Here is a 19555-nt window from a genome sequence, read left to right as displayed (position 1 = left end):
CAGAGACTTGTTGAGTAAGAAGTTGCTGCGGGCAAGATCAAAGAGGTTTTTGCCTGCTTTCTCCTCGAGGATTTTGATGGCTTCCTGTCTTACATTGAGATCTTTCATTCATTTTGAGTTTATTTTTGTGTATGGTGTAAGAAAGTGGTCCAGGTTCATTCTTCTGCATGTCGCTGTCCAGTTTTCCCAGCACCACTTGGTGAAGAGACTGTCTTTATTCCATCGGATATTCTTTCCTGCTTTGTCAAAGATTAGTTGGCCATACTTTTCTGGGTCCATTTCTGGGTTCTCTATTCTGTTCCATTGATCTGAGTGTTGGTTTTTGTGCCAGCTAAATTAGAATTCTATTGGTATCAGAAAAGAATCATCTGGGTTGATAGAAGAAATTATATTCCTTGGTCTTCTCTAGAAATTCTGATTTGGTAAATCTGGGAGGTTCCAGAAATGTGTATTTGTAGTAAGCTCCCCAGTTGATAGCGATCCAAGTGGTCCAAGAGCACATTTTGAGAGACTAGATGGCTAAGAGTATTCCTGGGAGTTTCAAGTTTAGATACAAAATTTTGAGATATACCATTTTTGATAGACATTTTTACCTTTTTTGAAAACTGAAACAGGAGAAGGAGGCTGGATTATCTACTTCCACAAAGTATGCTGGGAAGACTTCTGTGGTATGAAACCAGAGAGCTTCTGCTAATAAAAATTTTTCTTCACCTCTTGGGAAAATATGAAGAGCATAGGTTGCTTTATATGGCTCCAGAGTAGATGTTAGTCTTACCCTAAAAGGAGGAAATGGATACTGAATGGATTAAAATCTCATGGAATTATGGGGACAAACATGGGAAAACTAAGTAACTGATCTTTTGTTAGAGAAGTACTTTCCTCCAAACTTAAGTACCAAGGATATCACAGTAGTATTATAATCATGCACAAAATAAGTTCATTATAGCCTGGATTGCTGCAGCCTAATTTATATTTGGAAACCTCTGATTTGGAAAAATACTATTTTCTTCAGAGGAGTGCGTCTATGGGGCCAAAGTTCTTAAAAATGCTAGTAAACGTAAGTGAGGAAATCTGTCATTTTAGTGTTAGCTTGCCTGCAAATTCTGTAGTGGGTAACTTAACCAACTACAGAGAAAGTATTTGTTGAGAGATAGAGGCAAAATCTTTTTCTCTTTACATTGGCTAGTTACTGAATCCTAAATTCAGTTTAGATCTCAATGGGAGAAACTTGAACTATGTTAGATCTTTAGTACTGTACTGTGTTATGATTGGAATACAAAGTTGGGATCTACCATACAGCTAGCTATAAATAGCACTCTGCTGGCTTCGGGTAACCTCAGGTCTAGTTATCTTTAGATGGTTTCATACTGCAGTGAAACTTTAAAGGCCATGGACGTCCAGTTCACCTTCATTCTCCAGGTCCTACAGTCTAGATACTAGGTATAGGATTTCCTCTTAGGGGAATCTTTATGCTTGAGATTTGTATCCATTAAGGATTATGAACTTAGAAGATTCTTACCCTTTGGGCTAAGAGAACAGTAAATAAGCATGTGTCTCTTATTGTTTACAATTCCTGAGGATTTTTGCAAGAGCAAATTCTATGACTAAAGTGCTTGCTCCACCGGACTAAAAGAGTTGGAACTTACCCATTGCATACTATCACTATTTTGACATTAAAATGTTTAGTTTATATCACATTTATTTAAAATTTTCTTTTAAAATTTTTTATTTAAAATATTTTTAAAATATTTAAAAGTTTATTTAAAAATCAAATAGTGCCAACAGGAAAACCCTTTCCCAATCTCTTCCTTTTTTTAAGATGCTTTTCTGGCATTAATGAAATTCTAACCCTTTTATTTCCTGATTTATCAATTTTAGACTTTATTGACTTTTTATTATCATAGGTGATGATTCAGCACTCACAACCTCTTATTTCCTTTCTCTATTATCCTTATACCACATTAAAGAAAAGTTTATTTACTCATTTTGAGAGAGAGAGGGAGGGAGGGAGAGGGAGAGAGAAAGAGCAAGTGAGCATGAGTAGGAGAAAGGCAGAGAGAGGGAAAGAGAGAATCTCAAGCAGGCCTTATGCTGTCAGCATGGAACCCAACACAAGGCTCGATCCCAGGAACCAAGAGATCATGACCTGAGCCGAAATCAAGAGTCAGATGCTTAACTGACTGAGCCACCCAGGTGCCCCCTTAACACAATTTTTAGTCAGTGTTTACATTATTGCCTAGGTAGAATTGCAGAGACCAAAACTATTTCATAATTATTCCTTCCTTGTGTAGCTTGTGTTTTTTGGAATCAGTGCGTGCCTCATTTTTTCCCCCACCAGTATAGTTTTCTATTTACTGATCATTGTTTCAGTTGTTCAGCTAGTGCTGTTGTAGGACCACCACAGATTTTTCCTCCCAAAGGCTCAGGAGTACCAGATAATCAATCAGTTTCCCCTCTGGAGATCTCTTTTTGAAGCCCCTACCTCCTCCTGCCCCGAAATAAATAAATAAATAAATAAATAAATAAATAAGATAAATAAATCTAGAGCAGGGTTTAGGCACACCTTTGCCTTAGAATGTACTTTTGACGTTTTTCTATTTTGGATTTACTATATCAGTTGTATGCCTTTTTCTTGTTCTTCTGGAGTACATTATCCAGCAGTTCCTGAGAGGTGCATGGCAGACATAAACTTTTTGAGTCCTTGCATTCACACATGGCTGATAGCTTGGTTGGTTATAAACTTCTAGGACAAATCATTTCTCCCTCAGATTATTGAAGGCATTATGTCCTAATACACACTGAAAAACAAAAACAAAAACAAAAAAACTGTGCCGTTTCGATTCATGCTCCCTTCCAAGTGATTCCAAATCCCCAATCCTACTACCATACCCACAACCCACAATCTTTTAAGATCTCCTCCTTAGCCCCTGAAATTTTATAATGTTATGCTCAGAAATCTTATAATGTTATGACTTAGTGTGGGTTGTTTTATCTTTTTTGTATCGCTGGGCATTAGTAGACCCTTTCAACTGAAAGACTCATGTCCTTCAGTTCTAGGACATTTTTTTGTACTTCTCCTTTGATAGTTTCTGCCCAATTTCAGTCCTTTTTTTCTGGAACCCCAATTACTTTGATATTGTACCTCCCAGTTTTCTCCCAAAATCTTCTATCTTTTCCCTTCTGTTTTCCATCTTTGTTTTGTTTTCCAAAATTTCTATTTATTTTGGTTATATCTTTACCTAATCAGGCTTTTTCCTAGAGCTGTTTTTCACAGCATCCTGTTCTTGTTTTACAAATTATAATACCTTCCCTTATCTAAGAACACTAATAATTAAAATATTTTTTTGTATACTCTTTTTTTCCCTATCCCTGCTTATTTTGTTCTTTCATTTCTTATGAACTTTGGATTTCTGTTTATATTAAGAGATATTGATTGGGAACTGTTTATATGTGTGGGTGGGCTTCCCTGTAGGGAGATATAGCTAATCTGTTGGAGAACTCCTATACAAATTTATGTAAAGTTCTTTTTTCTTTTTTTTGTCTCTACCATTCACTTTCTCTAGAGATGAAATTCCCAATATTCTATCTAACATTCATCTCCTTGGAAGCCACTGTTCTGGGGACAGGTAAGGAAAGGGGAATGGGAGTTTACTGTTCTTTCACTTAATTTTTTTTTCTGGCCTTCCACTTCTAAGAATAAACTTTGGTTTCTTTTTTGGGGCAGCTGTTGCCTGGCTGTGTATCACTCGGGTATGTTGCACATATAAGCTTTCAACAATCCCACTTTTAGAACAGAGCACTGCCCCCACCTTCTGTAGCACCTGGTGCCTGTAAGTCCTAATCTTCTGAAAGGGTTGTTAGGGTGACTTGGCTCTCTTCCTTCCTACAGCAATTTCAGGATATAGTTTTATCCCTGCCCTAGCTCTATCTGTAGACTTGCAAAATTTGGTTGTAATCTATGCGGTCCCCTCTTGCATTGTGTCTTCTCAGGTTTATACGTTTTACTATTATTTTTTTAATCTATAACTCTGTATACTTAGTATGTATTATTTTTTATTGGGTCTTGGAAAGGAGTAGCAATAAACGTGTAGTAAATCTGCCACAAATGGTACTAAATAGAATTACATTCTCAAAGAATAATGCTTACTGTTTTTTAAAACTGCCTATAATGTTAATGGATTTTAATGTGGATTTCTTGGGGATTCAGAATTTTAGCATTTATGTGCAATCTTTCAGGATAAAATTGGTAATATGCAGTAACAATATGGTAATATTGTTGAGGATTTAATGTTATATAATCCAATAATGGGTAAAATAAGCATAAACAGTACATAAGAGTATTTAATACTACTGACTTTTTTTTTTTTTTTTTTTTGGTTGGTAAAACACCTCTGTCCTAGTGATTACCCTATCCTTGATCAAGCTATTTTTGGTATCGTTCCAGAGATATTTTCTGCATATGCAAGTAAATACACCTATACATATCCCTCCTCCACTTTAATTCCAAATGTTTCAGAAGGCCCAGCTCCATGGAGGTTGGAAGTAAGACTTTCACAATCAATGTTTCAAATATTGAACCTTTTTCTTCTATCAAAATGAAGTCTCCGTTCAAGCACCCTGCCTCCCCCCCCCCCCCCCCCCCGCCCAACGGAATGGGGGAAAAGACCGATAATGGTGCATTTTCCCGGTCCAACAATGCCTGGAAGTTCGTAGCGTGTCTCACGCCGGTCCACGCTCTGGTAAGCACAGAGTGATTTGCAAGGGAGGTGGTGCTAATGTATCGTCCTGGCAGGTTGAAGAAACACCTGTACTTGAATCTTTTCTCGTTTTCTCTAGGATTTTAGCTTCCCTGCTACTAGCCAATTTTACTTTTTCTTGAAGTGACAATCGGGGACGTGAAGATACTCCCAAATAACTTAAAAACACTCAAAAACTCTCACAGAAATACACAGGAAAGGTTCAGTTTGCATAGAGTTGGTCCGGACATTCTGTGAGCTACTGCAGGGAACTGTTTTATCATACACTGGAAGGAAAGGAAAGCAATTCAGTAAGGAATCCATATTGCTCTAGAATCTTCCTTTGACTCTTCTTTATCTGAGAACAGACCTCATCCACTCTGGCTACAGGGGTAGGCATGTGACCAAACCTGGGCCAAATTACAGTACCTTATGTCCTGTACAGCTGAGACTGGCCTAAGGAATGGGTAATGAGCCAGTGTAAGTCACAGAGCCCTTCCCCTAGGATTTTTTCAAACAGAACCTGAAAGCATCAGTTTTGCTTGCTGGTTATGGAGCGGTTAGGATATGAGCCCAGAGAGGCCTGTAGCCATGTCTCCTGCCTTGTGAAGAAGCCAGTCTGATCCGCAAAAAAGGAAATAGAGGTGAGAGGTTTGGGGTTGTATTGATGGGATCCATATCTTTATTCTTGTTCACAAGCCTGGCTCCACCCTTATCCTTCTTAGGTTGGTTACATGTGCCAACCAACTTCCCCTTTTGCTTAAGCTACTTGAAAATAAGTTTCTGTCACGTGCAGCAAAATAGATCTTGCCTATTCGGCTCCAGTTCCATAGACCTAAGTGCCTCCTAGGTATCTCCCTCTGTACGTTCCTTGGTACTTCCAACTCATCTATAGTACAATGCATCTTTCCTTCCTTAACCCATTCTACCTTCTCTATTTCCTGTATTTTCTCATCCTGGTTATCAGGTCAACATCTACCCAGCTGCCCAAGCCAGAAATCTAGATCTCTACTAGACTTCTCCTTTTCTACTTGATCCCCCTCTTTCAAGATCTAGTAGTTTCTAAGTGCTATTCCTTTTCTTAAATACTTCTTATACCCTGTCTTCTACTACCTTTGAGACCCCTTCTGCTGCTCTTTTTCTTCTCACTGTACTGAAAAGGCCAATCTCAGAATCCTTACCCAGTCCACTGTTGAATGGGGTTCCCTTCTGGTCCCAGATGATTGGTCTAGAGTAGTTACATAAAGGCTGGTCAGTAATATAAAAGACGGGATGGCAGGAAAGCACTCTTGAACAGGGACACTGAAGGTTAATTACACCAAGCAGGTCCTCTTCTAGGAGGAGATCTGCATCTGAGACAGGTACAGGTCTACTCAGTTGTTGTGAAACAGAAGTTGAAGATATACAGAGAAAGGCAAAAGTGATGACAAGGAGAATGCACATTCTTGAGTAAACAGAAAATGTGTTTAAGCAGAAGCTGTGAGTAATTCAAAACTACTGAAAGGGTATATTGAAAGGAGGGTATAGTAATTGGCTATGACAAACAAAGAGGAATGAAATCACAATGGTTGGGAACCAACTCTTGCTGTTGGGAAGACAACAAAATAATACTACAACTGCTCTAGACTATGATTAACTGTAAAAAAATTTTTTTTAATTTAATTTTTTTTAATTTACATCCAAATTAGTTAGCATATAGTGCAACAATGATTTCAGTAGATTCCTTCGTGCCCCTTACCCATTTAGCCCCCCACCCAACAACCCCTCCAGTAACCCTCTGTTTGTTCTTCATATTTAAGAGTCTCTTCTGCTTTGTCCCCCTCCATGTTTTTATATTATTTTTGCTTCCCTTCCCTTATGTTCATCTGTTTTGTCTCTTAAAGTCCTCATATGAGTGAAGTCATATGATTTTTTTCTCTAATGTCACTTAGCATAATACCCTCCAGTTCCATCCACGTAGTTGCAAATGGCAAGATTTCATTCTTTTTGATTGCTGAGTAATACTCCATTGTATATATATATATAAACCACATCTTCTTTATCCATTCATCCATTTGGGCTCTTTCCATCCTTTGGCTATTGTTGATAGTGCTACTATAAACATGGGGGTGCATGTGTCCCTTCGAAACAGCACACCTGTATCCCTTGGGTAAATGCCTAGTAGTGCAATTGCTGGGTCGTAGGGGAGTTCTATTTTTAGTTTTTTGAGGAACCTCCATACGTTTTCCAGAGTGGCTGCACCAGCTCGCATTCCCATATGATTAACTTTCTAATTCCTAAATTATGCATATTCCAGCCTGTGCGAAGCATGGCTGGATGACAGTACATTGGTTCCTGTGAAATTTCTATGTTCCCTTGATTCTTTTTGTCTCTAAGACCTCAACCCACAAACATTATACTTAGTTCTCCAACCATGTGATGCTCTGCCATATCTGTTTATGTGCATACACTATTTCTTCCAACTGGAACAATTCTTCCCATCTCCTAAACATCTCTAACTTCTAGGGGTGCCTGGGTGGCTCAGTCAGTTGAGTGTCCAACTTTGGCTCAGGTCATGATCTCATGGATCATGGGTTCAAGCCCCATGTTGGGCTGCGTGCTGATAGCTTGGAGCCTGGGGTCTGCTTCAGATTCTGTCTCCCTGTCTCTGCCCTGCACACTCTCTCTCTTCTCTCAAAAAAATTAAAAAAAAAAAATGTAAACATTTCTAACTTCTTTACCTGGATACCACTTACTCATCTTTGAAGACTGGGCTCAGGCTCCTCTAAGCTTTTTTTTTTTTTTTTTAATTTTTAAAGTTTACTTATTTTGAGAGAGAAAGAGAGAGGCAGGGAGGGGCAGAGGAGAGGGAGAGGGGGAGGGAGAAAGAGAATCCCAAGCAGGAGCTTGGAGCGTGGAGCTCAAATTCATGACCTGAGCCGAAACCTAGTGGGTTCAACCGACTGAGCCACCCAGGTGCCCCATCCTCTAAGCTTTCTATAACCCAACCAAATTTCATGGTACTGCATATTGTAACTATGTATCTCCACAACTAGAATATAAGCTTCTTTTGAGAGCAGAGATGCTGTTTTGTTCACCTTTGTGTCCCCAGTGCCTGATCCAGTACCCAGCACAAAGCTGATATTTAATGAATGCCATTGTTTTTGTTAAAGGTCAGTTGCTTAGACTCTGAAAAATCAGGAAGTTGAAGGGCCTTCCATTATCACCCCTCCTCCAATAGGTCCACTTGCAGTGGTGCCATGGTACTTAAAAAAGACCATGATTACATGGCTTTGCGCAGATTTCTTCAGTTCAGAATGCCCTTCTCATCCCTGTCCCCTCACTCCCTCCAAGAACAGAAGTAGGGAGACCAGAGTTATGGGCTATGGCAGTTGTCCAAGCAAAAAAGGGTGACGGCCTGGGCTAAGGACTATTGGTGGAGTAAGAGGCAGAGACAAGTTCCAGAGCTGGAACAGTCAGTATGTACTTGATGAAGAACTGGATATGATATGAGGGATGGGGCATATCAAAAATAACTATTGGGTTTTCTGGTTTGATCAACTGCTGTTTTATTCAAAGAGATTGGAAAGAATGGAGGACATGCAAATTAAGAGGTAAACTAAACATTCACATACACACATAATCAGACTTCTTGTCTAAATTTTGCTGGTATCTGCTATACTTAGGGAATGGGAATACAGATTTTTTTTCTTTTTTGGTGGTGGTGTTGGGGAAAATATTTATAGCCATTTTTTACCATTTTTAAAAAGTTTTTAAAATGTTTATTCATTTTTGAGAGACAGAGTGATACAGAGCATCACATTGGATAAATGCCTAGTAGTGCAATTGCTGGGTCGTAGGGGAGTTCTATTTTTAGTTTTTTGAGGAACCTCCATACGTTTTCCAGAGTGGCTGCACCAGCTCGCATTCCCATATGATTAACTTTCTAATTCCTAAATTATGCATATTCCAGCCTGTGCGAAGCATGGCTGAGGGGAGGGGCAGAGAGAGAGGGAGACACAGAATCCAAAGTAGGCTCCAGGCTTGAGCTGTCAGCACAGAGCCCGACGCGGGGCCTGAACTCACGAACCATGAGATCATGACCTGAGCTGAAGTCGGATGCCCTAGCTGACTGAGCCACCCAGGAGCCCCCATTTTTTTTTTTTTAACAATTTTTAAGTATACTGTTCAGTGGCATTAAATACATTCATGATTTATGTACAATCATGATCACAATCATCTATTTCCAGAACTTTTTCATCTTCCCAAATTGAATTCCTTACCCACCAAACACTTATGCCCCATTTCTCTGTCTCTCCCAGTCTCTGGCATCTACCATTCATTCTTTTTAAAAAAAAAATTTTTTTTTAACGTTTATTTATTTTTGAGACAGAGAGAGACAGAGCACGAACGGGGGAGGGTCAGAGAGAGAGGGAGACACAGAATCTGAAACAGGCTCCGGGCTCCAAGCTGTCAGCACAGAGCCCGATGCGGGGCTCGAACTCACAGACTGAGATCATGACCTGAGCCAAAGTCAGAGGCTCAACCGACTCAACCACCCAGGCACCCCTACCATTCATTCTATTTTCTGTCTCTTATCAATTGGACTACACTATGTATCTCAAATAAGTGGAATCATATAGTATTTGTCCCTTTTTACTGGCTGATATCACTTAGAATAATGTCTTCAAGTTTCACCCATATTGTCGCATGTGTCAGAATCTCCTTCCTTTTTTTTTTTTTAATTTTTTTTTTTTAACATTTATTTATTTATTTTTGAGACAGAGAGAGAGAGAGAGCATGAACAGGGAGGGTCAGAGAAAGAGGGAGACACAGAATCCGAAACAGGCTCCAGGCTCTGAGCTGTCCACACAGAGCCCGACGCGGGGCTCGAACCCACAGACTGTGAGATCATGACCTGAGCCGAAGTCGGACGCTTAACCGACTGAGCCACCCAGGCGCCACTATCTCCTTCCTTTTTAACGCTGAATCATAGTCCGTTGTCTGTATATACACCATTTTAGTTACCCATTCATCCTTAAATAGACACTTGGGTTGCCTCCACCTCTGGCTATTTTGAATAACACTGCCTTCATGAACCTGGGCATGTAAATATCTATTCAAGTCTTTGCTTTCAATTCTTTTGGGTATATACCAGAAGTGGAATTGTTGAATTGTATGGTAATTCTATGTTTAACTTTGGAGGAGTCACCACAATGTTTTCCATAGCAGCTGCACCATTTTACATTCCACCAGTGATGCCCGAGGGTTCCAATTTCTCCACATCCTCCCCAATACTTATATTATTATTTTTTTTGATAATAGCCATTCTAATAGGGATGAAGTGATATATCATTGTGGTTTTAATTTTCATTTCTGCCGTGATTAGTGATGTTCAGCATATTTTCCTGTGCTTATTGGCCATTTGTATATCTTCTTTGGAGAAATGTCTATTTAAGTCCTTTGCCCATTTTTGAATGGAGTTGTTTTTTTTTGTTATTGTTGAGTTCACAGTTATTTTGTAATGTGAAATGGTTTCAGGAACACAATAGGTCTCTAAAGCATGAGAATAAGTGTTTAGAATAGTATGAACATGCTGGGGACCTTGGGAAAAGGAGCAGAAAGAGGTGAGGATATCAAAAAAAGCTTAAAAAAATTTTGTAGTCTTACCTTTAGGAAAGAATTTTAAAAGGGCCATTTCTCAGGATTCTGAGCTCATTTTAGTATTGTAGTTTGGCAACCTTGTGGGTTAAATAAGCACTGGAGAGCTGCCCTGAGAACTTAACCCCTATTCAAGAACACTACTTATATAAAAAAAAATGTCCTGTCTTATAAATCCTCTAATTAATTAAAAAACAACTTTTGGTATATAATTCATATATATGCTGATGACTACATACTAAAAACTAAACTTGAAAAAGTATGTTGGTTGTAGTAATGGACTACAGAAATAATTATTATATAATGACTTTAATTGGCATTATGCCAATGTTGATGTTCATAAATTATTGTGGGATACCATTATAAGAAAATATACAAGATACAGGGCTATAGAACTAAAATAAAATCATAATCGATAGAAGCATGAAAACAAAGCTGTTATCTACAGACATAAAGAAGGATTATGTAGAAATCTGTGCTGTTAACTGCAGCAGCTGGAGAAAATAGTATTATTGGCCATTTGTAATAGATAACTAATCTCCAAGAATAATATTCAGTTTTAAATTACACAAATTCTATTATTTTTAAAGTAGCCATTTTATTGAATCTGTTGAACATGGATAAATTGTTGGATTCTGAATTTTTGATAAAATGTTATACGACTCAGGTTAGATAAGTAACATGTAAAATGTAAAATGTAATATTTATTTTAGAAGAAAATATGAGGGGCGCCTGGGTGGCGCAGTCGGTTAAGCGTCCGACTTCAGCCAGGTCACGATCTCGCGGTCCGTGAGTTCGAGCCCCGCGTCGGGCTCTGGGCTGATGGCTCCGAGCCTGGAGCCTGTTTCCGATTCTGTGTCTCCCTCTCTCTCTGCCCCTCCCCCGTTCATGCTCTGTCTCTCTCTGTCCCAAAAATAAATAAACGTTGAAAAAAAATTAAAAAAAAAAAATAGAAGAAAATATGACAATATTTTAAAGTATATCTAGGGTTATTTTCAATGTTCTATACTCTGTCTTTCGTATAAATAATAGTTAAGAAAATCACACCATTCTCTAAAAACAAACCAACACAAGCTTTCATTAATCTGCAACTAAAGATTAGCTTTCCATTTCTTGTCAGGATCCATGTTGCTAACTGTGGAAAGAAAATTAGAGAGTAAAAATTTAACAAAAGATAAGCAAATTTAATGGATTTTAAGTTATTTTGTGGCTAGTAAAAGCATTCATTCCTAAAATAATTTTATTGCTCAATATAAAGTGAGTATTTTTTTTATTTTTGGACATATAAAAGCATTGTTGAGGCTTCTACACAAAATTCGAGCTTTAAGCGTCTTGATTTTAAGGATTAAACTTCTAGAAATATTAATTTGATGAATTAACCTAAAACTAGTAAAGACAGATTGACTGCTTTAATATCTTTGTGTTACTACCTTTACTACTGCTAAAACATTTGGCTGTTCCCAAGCCTTCTACATGTGAAATTCTTTGTGGTCTTGTGGTTGGGAGAGGAGAAACTATCTTTCCATTACACGCCTTTGATTATAGTTCTGGTGGGTAAGAACTGCAACCCCTAAGCAAAATTCTAATTCCTGTGGGAACTTTAGGTTCCAACTTGTGGTCCACTGGCCTTTCACTATTAACCCTTCCTAGTGTGTTTCTCCATCTTACAGTGACGTTCAAGGAAGGACTTGTAAGAAAATATTTTAGATGCTGGTAATAAAAGAAGTGAAGTTTGGAAGTATACTTACAGATTTTTCCTTCTTTTTCTAATTTTATTAAATGAAGCAAGACATTATGTTCAGCCATCTTATATAAATGCTCAGGAACAGTCTAAAAGAAAGACAAGAGTGAAAGAAAATATTTCCTTTTTAAAAAAGAAGTAAATCATTTTGAAACTATTGAAGAAAAAATGCATCAAAAGGGGAAAATTTTAACTTAAATACATTTTTATAGAGGAATAATCAAAATGATTTCACCTTGTACATGTCTTGCTTTAGGCCACTGTATTTCTATCTATATACCTGTAGATCAAATAGACTGAACAGTCTAGACAGTTAATAGTGTCAGTTTTGTTCATCACTGAATACCCAGTGCTTAGCATAATGGCACAGAGTAGGAACTCCACATTTTATGAATGAATGAATAAATAAATAACTATAAAAAATATTCTAGATAGTTTTGATGATGCCACAGATCCATTGGCCCTATGGTTTATTTATTAGGTTACATGATAGTATCTTTGTATGTTTCCATTGGTTATACTACCTCTCCCATCATTTAGTTTTCATCCTGAAAATTTCCTTAGACTTCTCTTAAAACACTCATTAAAAAAAAAAAGTTTATTTAATTTTTTTGGGGGGAGGGGCAATGAAAGAGGGGTACAGAGGATCCAAAGTGAGCTCTGCATGGACTCATGAACTGCAAGATCATGACCTGAGCTGAAGTCAGATGCTCAACTGACTGAGTCACCCAGGCGCCCCTAAGCATTCATGCAACAATGAGTTGTATTGTTGACTCACTTCTTACACAACCAACCTGGCACAGCAGTATCAGATATTAATGTTCCCAAATATAAACTTCTAACCCCCAACTCTCCCTTAAGCTCCATTTACCATATCTGCCATTGTGATCTTCTAATTTTTTTTAAATGTTTATTTTTTAGAAAGAGAGAGAGAGAGAGAGAGCAGGGGAGGGGCAGAGAGAGAGGGAGACAAAGAATCCTAAGCAGGCTCCAGGCTCTGAGCTGTCAGCACAGAGCCCAATGCAGGGCTCGAACCCACAAACTGCAAGATCATGACCTGAGTGGAAGTTGGATGCCCAACCAACTGATCCACCCAGGCGCCCCCAGCATTGTGATCTTCAAGATCTGATTATGTGACTCCTCTCCCAAGATCCTTGAGTGGCTATGCCCAGGTTTATTGGCTAAAGCCCAACTTTTTAGCATGGTGGTGAAAGCTTCCATGATCTGATCATGCTTGCCTTTCTGCCTCATTCCCTGGGATTCCTTTCCTGCCCATCCCCATATGCATTGTGTGCTCCAGTCATATGCAGTTTCTTTGTGGGTTTTCAAATGTACACAATGCTGGTTTATTACTCCCAGGGCATGTTTTTCCTTCTGTCTAGAATGGCTTCTTTTCTCCTATACTCTGGCTTGGGAAATGCTTACTCTTTAAGACTCAATTAAATGATTAAAATTTTAAAGCTTTTCCAGGCAAGCCTTAATACCGTGCATCTTCCATCAGATATAATTTATTCTTCTTTCTTTAATGCTCTGATATACTATAAAGAGGTCTTGGAGGAAGCCTGGTGTGATAGAAAAAGCAAGATATGAGTAGTATCTGACATCTCACTTTTGAGTATGTGACATCTGCTAGTGGTGTACCTTTGGAAGTTACTTAACTCAAACTTTCTGAGTCAGTTTAAAAAAAAAAATTTTTTTTTAACATTTATTTATTTTTGAGAGACAGAGAGAGACAGAGTGTGGTGGGGGAGGGGCACAGAGGGAAGGAGACACAGAATCTGAAGCAGGTTCCAGGCTCTGAGCAAGCTGTCAGCACAGAGCCCGACACGGGGCTTGAACCCACGAACCATGAAATCATGACCTGAGCCTAAGTTGCTTAACTGACTGAGTTGCTTAACTGAGCCTAAGATGCTTAACTGACTGAGCCGCTCAGGCGCCCCAGTTTTTTAAGTCTATTAAATTGGAATAATAGTATCTTCATGTATTGAGAATTCGAGGTATATGAATTAAGGACCTCAAATTACATTTATAAGTGTGAAACAAGGAGTACAGCATCTAGCACATAATAATGTGTTCAAAAATTGTGAGTTAGTATTACAACTATCTGTTGAACGTGTCTGTCTTCACTAAACTATGAGTCCTTTGAGGGCAGGGATCTCTAATCATCTGTGTAACTCTGTATCTCGTCCATTGTGTGGCACAGGAATCTAGTAAATGTTGACTGAATACATCTCTGTGTAATACCTAGTACTATTCTGTATGCAACAGGTACTTGACACATATATACAGTGAGTATACCTCTGAACATACCTCTGAATGCAGAACCAGCATTTTTTAGGATATGGGAAACTGCTTAATGACTCATCTGGGAGGGTTATAAGAGTTCTGCTGTCTATACTTAAGTTAGGAGAGAAAACCCCAGTGTACCAATGTATAGTCTAGAGTGGCTATACTCTAGGATTATGAGGAAATGAACTCTTTCACAGAATTTAAATATTTATGTTACCAGGGGCTCCTGGGTGGCTCAGGCAGTTAAGCATCCGACTCTTGATTTCGGTTCAGATCATGATCTCATGGCCGTGGGATTGAGCCCTGAGTTGGGTTCCACATGTGGAGCCTGCTTAGGATTCTCTGTCTGGCTCTCCCTCTACCCCTCCCTTACTCATGCATAAGCATTCTCTCCCCCTCTCTCAGAGAAAGAAAATTTATATTACCGCTTTGCCAGTGGCACTTTTTATCTTTAACCATTTTAACCATTCATCCCTCCTTTTTAAAACAAAGCAGTGGGGCGCCTGGGTGGCGCAGTCGGTTAAGCGTCCGACTTCAGCCAGGTCACGATCTCGCGGTCCGTGAGTTCGAGCCCCGCGTCAGGCTCTGGGCTGATGGCTCGGAGCCTGGAGCCTGTTTCCGATTCTGTGTCTCCCTCTCTCTCTGCCCCTCCCCCGTTCATGCTCTGTCTCTCTCTGTCCCAAAAATAAAATAAAAACGTTGGAAAAAAAAAAAAAAAAACAAAAAAAAAAAAAAATAAATAAATAAAACAAAGCAGTATGAGTATGATGTGATTGTCTTGATAACTTAGGCCTATGGAACGTTACAGTTCTTTACTAATTATAACTGGGCCCAGGTACTTTTCAAGCTCATCTTTATACTCCCATGTATCTTATGGCTATACAGGTTGTGGTAGTAGTTATATGTGATATGCTCAGAGGCCACTGACGCGAGGGTTTCTTTTCTCTATATACTAAGTTATTTACTCATGTTCTGTTACATGTACTTTCTCCTTCTTCTTCCTTGTTAGGCATTGCTACTTCTCCCTGCTATCCCAGTATGTCTCTAGCAGATAACCCTTCTCACTTGCTACAGACTAGGACACCAACAATCAAGAGGGATACAATAATACATAAATCGCTATAGGCTGTTGGTAATGGTCTCTCCTACAGAATGAAGTACATAAGGTTTAATGATAGTTCAGAATGGTTTGTTTGGTTTCCCGTGTCCATTTTTGTTTAACTTCTGTGTTCTAGAAAGTTGAGATTGTTGATCTCAAATTTATACAAGCGCACTACTTATAAAATTAACAGACATATTCTGTTCTGGGATGTGATAAGTCTACCATATGTGTTCTATTACATAGATTCTTCTTCTTTTTTTTTTTTTTTCATCTATTTATTTATTTTTGAGAGAGATAAAGTGAGAGCAGGGAGGGGCAGAGGGAGAGAGAGACAGAATCCCAGGCAGGCTCTGCTCTGTCAGCTCAGAGCCTGATGCGGAGCTTGAACTCACAAACTGTGAGATCATGACCTGAGCTGAAATCAAGAGTCTGATGCTTTAACCGACTGAGCCACCCAGGTTTGCCTGTGTAGAGTATTCTAATAAAACTGTTGCTATGTACAAATAAGATAAATGAAAATTACCTTGTAAATGTTTTTTACCAGCTCCATTGTTGTAAATGATTTTTCAAAATTATCCTGAAGTAATGCAAGAATTTGCTGTTCTCGCATATTTCTGTGAGAAATGTATTCCAGAATTTTATCTTCGGCATTATGGATTACTGGGCCGTGTCCTGAATTAGAATTATAATATTTATTTCAAACAGATAAAAAACACTAAGTACAACTGAAATTAATTCAGTCTGTTTAAAAATAATGCACATGATGTACTGAAAAAGCATACTAAGTGTTCTAAATATGAATTTGTGGAAAATGATACAGGTGTAAGAGATTTAAAAATTACATACAAATTTTAAAAATTACATACAAAATTTAAAAATTACATACAAACTCTGGCCAAAACCAGAGTATTATATCAGATAAAATCTGCATGAAATGTTACTATATACTTAAAAAAAAATTAACAACAAAAACAGTAAGCACATGAGTAAGGATAGGTACTATTTATAGTGTGCTCATTATCTGCCAGGCACTGCTCTAAATGCATAATAATTTAGAGCATAATATGCTCTAAATGCATATTTAAATATGAAATTTATTGTCAAATTGGTTTCCATACAACACCCAGTGCTCATCCCAAAAGGTGCCCTCCTCAATGCCCATCACCCACCCTCTATATATTATTGTTATAAGAGTCCGATGAGGTAGGCACTCTTATACCTTCTTTATAACAGAAGTGGGAGTGTAAGGAGGGTAAATAATTTGCCCACAGTTCAACAGTGAGGAGGGGACGGTGCTGGGGTTCTGACTTGTGAGCTTTTAATTACCCTGTGCTCTTACCCACCATGCCACACTTATAAAAGATTGAAAGGAGGAATGTAAAAAGTAGCTTCATATAAGTGACCAAGATCTATTAAAAATTCACAAGAACCACAGTAAAACTTTAAGCGTCTTATGTATAGGCTAGTCATTCAGAAATGCTGACAACCCCGATTAAGTTATAGTAAAAGTTTTTTTTTTAAGTTTTTAAAGTTTTTTTTTTTTTTTTTTTTTTTTAACATTTATTTATTTTGAGAAAGAGAGAGCACGAGTCGGGGGAGGGCAGAGAATCCAAGCCGGCTCCATGCTATTGGCGCAGAGCTTGGACGTGGGGCTCGAACTGAGATGAAACCAAGAGCCAGATGCTTACCTGAATGAGCCACCCAGGTGCCCCTAAGTCATATTGAAATTTAGTTGCTCTTTCAGATAGTGCAAATTATGTATGACCCAAGTCTGCAAGAGGGATGTTTAAAATACTTGAGAACAAATTCAGCAGACTAACCTGTTACCATATACAGAGCATGGGCTTTGGTTGGAATATTGACTATCACTTACTAGTTGCGTGGCCATCAGAAGTCTGAATCCCTGAGCTTGTTTCTTCAGCCATGCAATGAAGATCCCACAACCTGCTTCACTGGGTTTTTGTGAGGACAACACTGTAAAGGTCCCTGCACAGTACCTGAGAGGTAGCAGGCCTTAATATATAGTAGCTATGGTTACAGAACGTATTTTAAGTTCCTGCTATGCCAGTAGGCCAGTTCACTGGAGTCACTAAAGCAAACACTCTAAGAACCTTTACCAAGGCAGCCTCTCATTAGTTTTACTCCAATGTGAGTACATCAAACATGTGCTCTCTTCTCTTTAAAAACAGCTGTCAGCTTCCATTCCTCTTAGGTCATAATAAATCCAAATGCCCAGCTCCACTATGTTTCCTATCCCCTCAGCAGTAGAAACTCATGAAAGAATATAAGGGGATTGAAGACACTGTAATTACAAGTCTCTCCATGGCTCTCTGGTTAGGAACAAGTTGGAAGGACTTAAACAATTAGGTAACCTCGTTTCTTTTTCCTTCTGGGCCCTCTTGTCCAGTCCTATGTCTTTCTCCACTTTTAGGATAAAAGGGAGGTTCATATTGAAGAGCAATGCCGTGACAGCTGAGATACTAAAACAGGCTTCTTTTTCTGGAGAAGTGAAATGAATACACAATTTTACAGTTGACATGGAAGCTACTGATATTTCAATAGTGTGAGTTAAAGAAACTAGAGCTCAGAGTTCACTGCTAAAATGCAGTCTACAACAGAAATCAAATTGACAGAAGTGAAGACAGTTTGTGGAATGAAAATGTAAATTTATTTCCTTTGTTTAACAGTTCTATTAATAGCTGTGTAGATATTAAAAAATAACACTTATATCTTTATATAAAGCTATTAATATTACTCTCAGCCTTTTTAATTGCATGGCTTGATAAGACCTGGGGGGGGGTGATTTAAAGACGCACTGTCTATCTCTTCAAGCCCTGAAAACATAAATACACATACAGACAAACCAAAATGAACCTTCTCCATCATGTCACACACGTGGATCGCTACATGTAAGAAACTACCCACCTGGATATATAATATCAGCTTTGACTTTCAACAGTTCTTTTAGGGAGTTCATATAATCATAAAGGTCCTCAAATACAGTTGTTCCTTCTCCTAGGATGCAATCTCCAGAAAAGAGAGCATTTTCCTCTTCTAAAAGTAGAGCCATATGATCATCAGTGTGGCCAGGTGTGTGTATAACTCTAGTTAAAAGACAAGGAAGAAATAGTAACAATTATAGACTCTTAGGCTTAGAAGAAATTTTGAGAAGTAAATTATTCTCTGTCCTCATCTCAGTAAGACACAAATAAATGATGTTAACCTGTTAGAAAGCTCCTTTAAAAATTTTTAAAAAATGTTTTTATTTTTGAGAGGGAGCGAGAGAGAGAGCACGCGCGAGAGAGAGTGCACGAGCGAGCACGAGTGGGGAAGGGGCAGAGAGAGAGGGAGATACAGAATCTGAAGCAGCTCCAGGCTCTGAGCTGTCTGCACAGAGTCCAATGTGGGGCTCGAACTCATGAACCACGAGATTGTGAGCTGAGCCGAAGTTGGAGGCTTAACCAGCTGAGCCACCCAGGCGCCTTGGGAAAAAAACCAAAAAACAAAAAAAAGTCCTTTTTTTCTTGTGGCCCATTGAAAATTATCACCAGAAAATTCTCTCCTTTAAATCAAATTTCTCATTCTGAAGTGCAAACTCAATACTTTGCCACCTTTTTCTCAATAATAAGCATGCACTGATTACAACAAATTTTGAAAAGAGAAAGGAAAATACTTAAAGGAGACAACAATTCACAATCATTGCACTACTCAAAGACAGTGCTTTTATTATTTAAAAATTTTTTTTTCAATTTCCTTTGCATATGTTTATTTTACAATATACTTTATGGCAAGACTATGAGAAAAAAGCACTTTCGTGAGTTGCTGGTGGGAGAGCAAAACGGTAAAGCCCACAATGAAGGGAATTTGGCATTTTCTAGCAAAATTACATAACCCTTTGACCCATCGCTCCCACTGCTAGAAGTTTACCCTGAAGATATACCTTCACAAAAACAAAAAATATATACAAGTTATTCATCACGCTATTTATAAAAACAAAGTATTAGGAACAACCCCATACCCATCCATAGGACACTGTGGTCACATTGT

At 38.4% G+C, this 19555-nt stretch overlaps 1 protein-coding gene and 1 long non-coding RNA gene across 2 annotated transcripts in view; both read right to left on the bottom strand.

Moving 5' to 3' along the window:
* Positions 1-241: 241 nt before the first annotated feature.
* On the bottom strand, positions 242-6366 carry LOC115505949. The gene is made up of 3 exons (XR_003966187.1): positions 5918-6366; positions 2564-2798; positions 242-776 (listed from the first exon to the last, which is right to left on the bottom strand). It is a non-coding gene; the product is annotated as an uncharacterized LOC115505949 (long non-coding RNA).
* A 4960-nt stretch (positions 6367-11326) lies between these two features.
* The window catches only part of LACTB2 (lactamase beta 2), a 32873-nt gene continuing 24644 nt past the window's right edge, over positions 11327-19555 (bottom strand). Inside the window, exons 4-7 of the mRNA XM_030303758.1 lie at positions 18434-18612; positions 16032-16180; positions 12125-12206; positions 11327-11511 (exon numbers count right to left, since the gene is read on the bottom strand). Of these exons, the coding sequence (XP_030159618.1) occupies positions 11468-11511; positions 12125-12206; positions 16032-16180; positions 18434-18612 (454 nt within the window). The 3' untranslated portion in view covers positions 11327-11467. The remainder of the gene's footprint in view (positions 11512-12124; positions 12207-16031; positions 16181-18433; positions 18613-19555) is intronic.

Source organism: Lynx canadensis, chromosome F2 (assembly GCF_007474595.2).
Source record: "Lynx canadensis isolate LIC74 chromosome F2, mLynCan4.pri.v2, whole genome shotgun sequence".
NCBI classification, from domain to species: domain Eukaryota; kingdom Metazoa; phylum Chordata; class Mammalia; order Carnivora; family Felidae; genus Lynx; species Lynx canadensis.
The sequence above is the reverse complement of the archived record's forward strand: the minus strand, read 5'-3'. Positions and strand labels throughout refer to the sequence as shown.